General features: G+C 39.4%; 1 protein-coding gene across 1 annotated transcript in view; it reads left to right on the forward strand.

Moving 5' to 3' along the window:
* The first annotated feature begins 5700 nt into the window (after nucleotides 1–5700).
* LOC120822673 (V-set and immunoglobulin domain-containing protein 1) overlaps nucleotides 5701–9029 on the forward strand; it is a 5384-nt gene continuing 2055 nt past the window's right edge. The window contains exons 1-3 of the mRNA XM_040182500.2: nucleotides 5701–6025; nucleotides 6145–6305; nucleotides 7136–7343. Of these exons, the coding sequence (XP_040038434.2) occupies nucleotides 5983–6025; nucleotides 6145–6305; nucleotides 7136–7343 (412 nt within the window). The 5' untranslated portion in view covers nucleotides 5701–5982. The remainder of the gene's footprint in view (nucleotides 6026–6144; nucleotides 6306–7135; nucleotides 7344–9029) is intronic.

Consider the following 9029-nt stretch of genomic DNA (forward strand, 5'->3'; position numbering starts at 1 on the left):
CAACATCTTAGTGTGGTACTTTAGCATGCTGCCATTAGCTAATTAGCAAAATACAGCTGAGGCTGATGGGAATTTAATTTGGCAACTATTCACTCACAAACTTCAAACTTTGACCAGATGATCAACCCATGAGAATACATCTTCTATGATCATGAGTGTCTGTACATATTGTTGTACCGATCCATCAAATTGCAATATCACAAGATGAGCGCACGCTGATGATAGGGTCAGAGAAAATGTCTAATTTAACTCCTGGCTATTGATACCAGCAGCCAGGAGAAGTTATCCTATGGGCACCATAAATGTCAGTACATACTTCAAATCCAATTAATTGAAACGTTTTTAGAAATTAACGTCTGGACCCATATGGCCATCCGGAAAAACAAGGACTATATTCTCACATCAAAATGACAATGAAATCAATATAAATTCAGCTAGAAATATATATATATATATATATATAGACAATATATGCACTGTGACATGATCTGTGGTGGATTACTGTATGTGGTTTGGTCTGTTTCATTAAAGTTGGTCAATGTTTTGGTAAAAGCGACCAACCTTTGATGACAAAAGAATAGAATAGGTTTGTATTTCCAATCAGCACTACGAAATAGGATTTAATTCAAAATGTCAAATAATGTTGCTAAATTAACTGTGAGATTTGAATTATATGCCAAATTAGACATTAAGGAAACATTTGTGGAAAATATTTCAAGATACTCAAGAAGGTGTTTCAACAAGGTGTCACCGTTAAGCTTGTCACGCCGATGATGGTCTACAAATATTTTGATGCCCTGGTAAAAAAAAGGACAACGTGCCAAGCTGGATGGCAGCTGTAGGCCCAACGTCAAATAGCTAGAAATGCAAAATATCCATTAAGATAATAGCTAGCGCCTAGCTAGTACTTTACCTCACTTTTTTCAGAGATCCTTATTTTACGCTCCATATCACTTCTTTTTTTAGACATTGCTTTTTTACTATAAATAATCCATACGGGCAAGCAAAGGCATGCAGCCGGAGAGAATCATTCACTAAATTTCGGTTCAGTGTAAAGAATGTACTATATGTACTTTTAAACATTTTAAAAATGCATATATCCTGTAGTCAGATTTGTAATGTGTTGTGTATTTTTTAATTATTTTCTCAACCTCGAACCCGAGATTCTACGATGACTCTTTGTGTAGCTCTGCCAATCCCAGAATTTATACAAGAATGAGGTCAGACATAACATTTTATTTTCAAGAAATAAATGAACTCCCTAATAGATAACCATTAAAAACTAAGACAGAATCAATGCCACTAATGTGAGAGTGCAATAAAAAGTGGTGGCAAAGCATGTGGTTTGGAAAAGGAGTTTACAACACACCGAAAATAAATTCAGAGATAAGATTTCCTCCTGCTGAGTTTTACTTAAGACAAAATGGCTGAAGAGTTGTTAGGAACACAGAACCACGGTGCTGAGCTCTATCGTTGTTGCAGTGCGGTGCGTTTCGTCATGCTTAGCCTCCTCTAACTGCGACCGATGTAATGATCTTCTCCTGGCATATCCCCCTTTGAATACAGGGCAGATTTAATGCACAGGTTTGTCCCCCAATTGATTTCTTTTCATTTCGCCTCAGTTGCCTCCACCGGGCACAATCGACAGTTGATTACACCGCTAAGTGAGTTCACCTTGAGAGGAGCTAAGATATATAAGATAAGGATTTTAAAGAGATCAACCTATATTAAATCAAGATCAAATTATAAGCTGTACAACTCAAGTCACTTTACAAAAACAACGACAAAACCAAAATATGTGTGAATACTTTTACTGCTTCATTTCAACGCTGGTGTTTAGTGCGGATTAAAGATAACAGGTTCAGTGTCGCTGTATTCACTGCTATCTTTCTCGCTTTGCATCGGAGTGCATGGATCTGTTGAGAAGATGGAAGGAGCCCAGTAAAATACACCTTCCATTTCTGGGTTCTATTGTCAGCACTCCATATAAAAACATAAAATATTGAAAGGGTGCATTAACATGGGTCAGGAATGGATGGCTATTCCACAGTGGAACGGGGGGAGGGGGGACGTAAAGTGGCCAACAAGCAGTGGATGTGGATGCATTAGTTTAGCGGCTTCGAATGTTTGTGATTTATGCCACGTATGTACTTTAAATAAATAGTATTAACGCAAACTAACCGAGGCATTTAGATTTATCTGCAGTCTTTTTTGGAATTTAGAGGTTATAGAAATGATCATTGATGCTGAGCTGTTACAGCTTTGATTGATAGAACCGTGTAATGTTTAAATTCAATCCAGTATTTCTAACAAAACTCTCGTCAACCATTAGTGTAGATGTAGCACAGGGGTGCCACTCATTCAGGGGCAGGATGTGCCGTTTCCAAGGGATTACTGGAACAGATTTTCTGCCGGGATTGGCTGGATAAATAAAGTCTGCTAAAACCACCATTATTTAGTCAGTAAAGAGTTAAATCTGTTAATGTTTCTCCCCCAAAACGAATCACATATTCTTTAAGCATCACCTTTGACATGATAAAATGTCAAGCATGCCTCTCTTGTTGTGCGGCAGGTCCATCTATTTTGCTTTTACTGTATGTTCTTCTGTGTTGCCATGGAGTTCTTGTTTAGGCGTTGGAAAGAGATTGAAGAGACGAGGGAGAAGGGTGGAGACATAATATGTCCAATAAAATATTAAGACAGATCTCTTTTATGCATTGCGACCACATCTCCACCTCTAAATCCAAACCCCCCCACCCGCAGGGGGAATCATTTAGAATATCTGAGGGTTTTGGGTAAAGGGTGGTGGTGATGATGGAGGAGAAAAAGGTGAGATTATACCTACATATACATATGTGCCAAAAGAAAATGCAAACTCTGCACATTGTGTGATAATGTAACTGAGGAGCTGTACATACCATCAGTGTCAAAGTCCATTTTAACAATTAATTGATACTGCATGGCTTTGTTTGAGCTCACAACCCTCCCATATTTGCATTATTCTATGAATATCAATCAGCGCTCAAGATCTCATTTTAAAACACTGAAATTTCTCTCCAATATTTCATGTAGGACATTTAGAAAACGTGCAAAAATTCCTCAAAACATTAGTTTGGTATCGTGTGGAAAACCCAAAGTGCTTCTTGCCAAGCTTACATTTCCACAGGTCAAGACACATTCAATCCCACTTCCCTGGCGAATGTGCTCTTTAATTTATTTTGGCATTTTCCCTGGAAAGAATGCCGTCACCGAAGGACAGATTTCATATGATCAAATAAGACATTAGACAGTGTGGATATGGAAAGTGTAATTCTTGTTTTTGTCAATAAGGGTCAACTATATGCTGGCTCCTTTTTCACTGGCAGCACTTTATGAACGATATGAACGTACTTTGAGGGCACCACTGACGGGCTGTCAATCAAGCACTGTCTGCTGATGTAAACTTTCTCCCTTCCTCTGCCCTTTGTTCCACACTCACTTCCGCTTACACGTTCATGACAGGTCATCTTCACCAAGAACAGACTGAATTTAAAAGATGACAAAAGAATCTAGAAGCTTGTACATCGCTTTATATAATCTATATTTATGGATGTATACATATATCTTTGCGTAAGCAGCATTTCATGCTTTTGATTCCATTGTGAGACAATATTTCCGTGTCACTGCATTTGGCTTTTTGTGCCGAGACGAGAAAAAATAAATGCAAAGGAGACCTTTTCTTCTGTGCGAGTCAGATGATGTTGCATGTGACTGTTTGTCGTTTTGGGGTCTTGTTCTTGCATATGTTTTGGTTTTTTAACATTGCCATTACTTAATGTAATGTGGTTGCTTGGTACCTGGAGTGGATATTGTGCAACATCTCTATACATGTATGTATGTGTATATATGTGTCCGTACATTTTTATTTTTTTACCCCCTGTCGAGAGAAGGAGAATGCCAGTGTGTGGCGCTCCTGGCTCTGATGCCATCAACATGGTCTCCCTGCACCCTCAAACACAAACACACCTACACACACACACACACACACACACACACACACACACACACCCACATCATCTAGGAGCCTGACCTGTCATCTGCTGGCCAACTTCTGAACTGCATTGCAGGGCTCCTTATAGCAACCACAGTAACAGTATTCCAAACTATAGGCTACTGCTACCAAATCCACCTTAAGTAAAAACATTGCTACAATGACCAACTAATACATATTTGATTGTATGATGTTGTTGTAGATGCAAAAGCTACCTTTAAATAAGTCTTTCAAAGAGGAAAAGAAACACTCGCTCCTGCTCAGCCAAATCTCCGATTCACAGCTCCTTGCAATCGGCTGACGGGGAAACACCGGTTGGAGTGGGTGGAGGAATAAGTGTGTGTGGAATCCTGTGAATCCTGCTGGAGGTTTATGTAGGACAGAGTTTCAGGCCCAGAAACCTTAATTTCACTGTGTGAGAAGCTCTTTAGTTTTATGCTTCACTGGCCCTCCACTCACATTCAAATTATCATCTGCATTAATAACTATTAATGTGACTGGAACGTTGTTACGTTAAAGGTTGCACATAAGTAGTACACCACACCATGCACGCATGACCCACAAAATCAGAATCAAAAGACATTTATTGCCACATTTATTACACATAGAGGAATGTGATAAGTTGGTGCAATATAAGAATAAAAAAGAAATAAGATGAAGTAAAATAAGATACAAATATAAAAGCAAAATGAGATAGATAATTAGATTAGACAGGACTTCGTGTGCAAACATTCTGATATGTACGTTGTGGCAGGCTGTCATAGATACTGACACAAGATCAAACACAAGATAAGAAGTCTGATCTCCACTGAAATAAATAACCGCTACCAATACAGCAGGGGAGCATTCATTATCATTCTAATGTTAGAATGGATAATCAGCACATCCTAAATGAAATCACAAGATTGCGTTATTTATTTTTTCTTTCCCCACTCATCTTTCCTTCCCTCTCTCCCTCTCTTATCTCTTATGTTGGCACCGGTTCCTGAATGCTTATTCGTTTCGGATCTTGAACAGTTGCTCATGAGTCGTCTTGTTGATTTTATTTATTGTAAATGTGCCCCTTGTTGTTACACAGTACAGTTTTGCCCAAACGGGTTCGTTTCTGCAGACAAAGTCTTGAGACACAAAGCTCACTTCCTTTCCTCTCATGTTAGTTTCTCCTAGATAATAAGTTCCACATGCCTCCGTCCACCATCCCACCTCATCCAACGCCCCCCCGTGTCACCCCTTCCGTCACCCCCAATCAACATTTTTCACGTCGTTAATTGCTTATGTCAGCTTCTGGTAATTACAGACAATTAATCATGTGTGATTCACTGTCTCTCTCTGTAAGCATTGTGCTCCACGCTGTGCTGAGCAAAAGCGACAAAGGTGAAACTGCCTTTTATTAAGTAGGCAGCGCCAGGGAGTGAACTCCCCAATGATAAGCAGCATGTTGCAGTGCCTTGGCTTACACTTCCTGGAGGCCAGCGATAAAGGCCAGGTGGAGATTAAATTACATTAATTCCTTCGCCAGAAGCCATGACCCAGAATGACTTACAAGACAAGAAGGTGGGAGTGATGAGCTGTAGTGAAACTACTGCCAAAGTACTGAAAATGAATCAGTGTCACAACACACTCTGGTCCTAACCTGCCTCATGAAGTAAACAACCTAAGAACAGACGGCTGCACTGACTAAAAAAACACTTTAACTTCTGTGCAGTGATTTACAATTCACACCAAATTCCTCATAAATGTCAGTGGGAGTTATTCCCATCTGCTCCCGCTCAAAATTATTAACGGCCAAATTGACGCCTTTCCTAAACCACAACAGAGTACACACACCCAGTCTGGCAAACACTCATATACAAACATTGTGTTATCAACATCCTCGCTAAAAGCCAGTCGGTGGTGAAGAGCGCAAGAGGTTCATTCCTTCAGTGAACTACGGTGTACAACGTCGTGTGAAGATGTGCCCCACGCTGCGCTTATTGGTGCTTATTAGCATAGCAGGTAGGTACATTTACTGCTTCTTCCTTTTATCTCCATAGTAGTATTTGTATGTGCTGGTCTGAATTACATGGTGATTTGAGGGATGTTGGATTTTGGATTAAATTTAGTTGTTTTTGTAGGATTTGTTGAACCGATCTCCGTCAGCACTCCGCAGAAACACGTCAACGTTACAATGGGCGAGAGCGCCCTGCTCCAATGTACGTTTGAGTCCACCGACCAGACCGCAGGACTCACCATCCAGTGGGACTTTGTTTCACCGCCCTCCATGACGCCACAGCAGGTAGAGACAGACTGCGGCCCACATCAGCGCTTTGCACCACAATGTGCTTAAAATGTGTCAAATTACCTACTGGGATCCTTCATACTGTAACATCAGGTTTAGTATCATAATATTTCAAATGAAACAAACTGAACACAAAGGCAACCTTTTCCTCTCCACGTTGAGTTTCAGTCCAGGAGTCGCCACTGTTTGTTTAATGACTGCAGAAAGATTTGAGCGATAATGATTCTTTGACACACAAAGCGAATTTGTGTGTGTGTGCGTGAATTAGTAATACACTTAAAAATGAGGCTGGTTGGGTGTACACGTTGGATGTGTTGTTCGGGAGATATGTTCCAGTTGTTTTGTGTTTTAAATGAACTTCATCTCAAATCTTGAACATTCATATCTTGTGCAAAGTTGGCGCCTTTTTTGAATATGCCATTGCCACACCTTAAAGAGACGACAAAGCACGTAACTGGCAAACAAGATACAAGCAGATTTAATAATAACAAAACAAGCCTCACAAGCAGTCTGATTATTGTGACGAATTTCAAATTGACTTAACTGGACAACGTATTTCTAATTAGCTGCAGTTACTTTTTAAAACGCTACCTTCCACTGGATGTAATTACACTAAAGGTTATTCATTTCAGCTCTGTGGACCTTATTTCTACTCAACAATGGTTTTAATAATCTTAAGTCTCATACAAAAGAAATATTCTTAAAGTAGTGCACAATTTAGGAAGCAAAGACTAAATAAAATGTTTGTTTTTTTAAGATTAATTAAACAGTATATTCACAAGAAATTGTGCTTTTATACGGTCTAACTTGCGGCAATTGGCTTTCAGGTGTTTTACTATCAGAAAGGAGAGAATGTCATCCCCAGTCCTTACAAAGGCCGGGTTCGGCCTCCCCAGTCTCCCGGCCCGACCAAAAACGCTTCAATAACCATAAGCAACATGCAACCCTCAGATGCCGGCGTCTACACTTGTCAGATTCACAACTTTCCTGATGTGGTCGGACAGTCTGAGGCAAATGTCGTTGTGAATGTTCTTGGTAAGTTAACGACAGAGGGGTTAAAAAAATGTTTTTTACCATCTTGTGTGAAGTGAAAGGTTTGCTGACGAGGAGCTTTAAATATTGGATGTATACTTTAAATATAATCAAGGCACTTTGAAGGCTGTGAGGAATTGCTTCAAGTAGAATGAAAAGCAGTCAAATAAAAATGAATTGAGAGTCAGAGTACCAGTACCAATCTGAAGATCACAGAGAGGTGCACAATAGGTGTGTAGGAGATTTTATATTACTGGACCACACCCGTTTCAGTATAACATTGACATTATGACAGAATGTAGAAGTGGTATAATGTATGTGCCTGCGCAGTATGATCATACCAGCGTTCAGACCTGGAACCGAGTGTTTATCTGACAGAATGAGCTGCTGGTGCTGTTAAAACAGAGAAAAGAAATAGCTAAAACAAACGTACCAAACCCTTATCTGATCCTCGTGCTGTTTTTTTCTGCCAGTATTTTACTGCTCATAAGGGTGTGGCTGCCTGAAATGGGAAAGCCAGAGCACATTGGTTTCTAAACCGACAGTTTTGTATTTAATTTAGATGCAAATTTCTTAATTCCACACTAATAATGGAATAGGATGTCATGTTTGAGTGAGCTACTCAGTATTTTCTAACACCAAATCCCAGTGTCGATTACTGTAGAAAGAAAGAGTACTTTGAAATATAATTATGCTGAGATCGCTGTATCTTTTATCACTGTTGTTAAAACAGTGGCCCTGAATAGTGTGATTAGGGAATTATATTCAGTTTGAATCCTCTCGTTCACTGAGTTACCAGGGACAACCTCTCAGTATCCTCAGTAGTTTCCATGGTTACTGCAGCAGTCTCCTCATTGTCGGCATTGGAAATTAGATTAGGACTGTGACTGCACCCTTGTAGTGCATACAGACTTATATATCAGCATCCGCTGCATGCAAAACACACGTGCTGTCTTTTCATTACCTCAATAAAAATATGTAAATATCTATACTGATCATCAGGAGATCACTTAATGTTACATGAGAAATGATGGTATTACTGAAAAGAGAGGAGGAACTCTGTCCTGGATAACAAACAGGTTTGTGATCTTTAGCCTTACAGTGAAAACAGAAGATGTAAAAACAACAAGGTTATGTCATTTTAAAGAGTTGGCCAGTCAATACAATGCAACCCTTATGATTAGTTGGCACCATAGGGATCAGCCCAGAAGTTTCAAGGCCACTTCCAACAAACTTCCTGCCACGTGATGACCACTTGGCGGACAACGTTTTTGATTAACAATAAGAAAAGAAATTGTCATTTTTTTCAAACTCAAATATTCATATATTTATACTCATCTTTTCTCTGGAATTCAATCATTTTGTCCAAATAAACAGAAACAATGAGCGGCTGGCAGCATTAAAGATCCTATTAGTTTAGTCTTTAACCAATGAAATAGATGGGCTGTAATAAATACACAAGATGGTATGAGCCAATCTTGCAGCAGCACTGCAAAATAATGCAAATGTATTGTAAATAGTAAAAGAGAAAAAATCCAATTTTCCAAGTGATAAAATCTAACAATCCCCAGATTTGATTTGGGGCCCTCTGGATGGGGCCTGCCCCAAGATTGGAAAACCATAGACCAAACTATCACTAACGGTAAACAAAGTCATCTAAAAAGTATTATATATATAAAAAAACTGGAG

The sequence above is a fragment of the Gasterosteus aculeatus genome, chromosome 7, assembly GCF_964276395.1.
Source record: "Gasterosteus aculeatus chromosome 7, fGasAcu3.hap1.1, whole genome shotgun sequence".
In the NCBI taxonomy this organism is placed as follows: Eukaryota; Metazoa; Chordata; class Actinopteri; order Perciformes; family Gasterosteidae; genus Gasterosteus; species Gasterosteus aculeatus.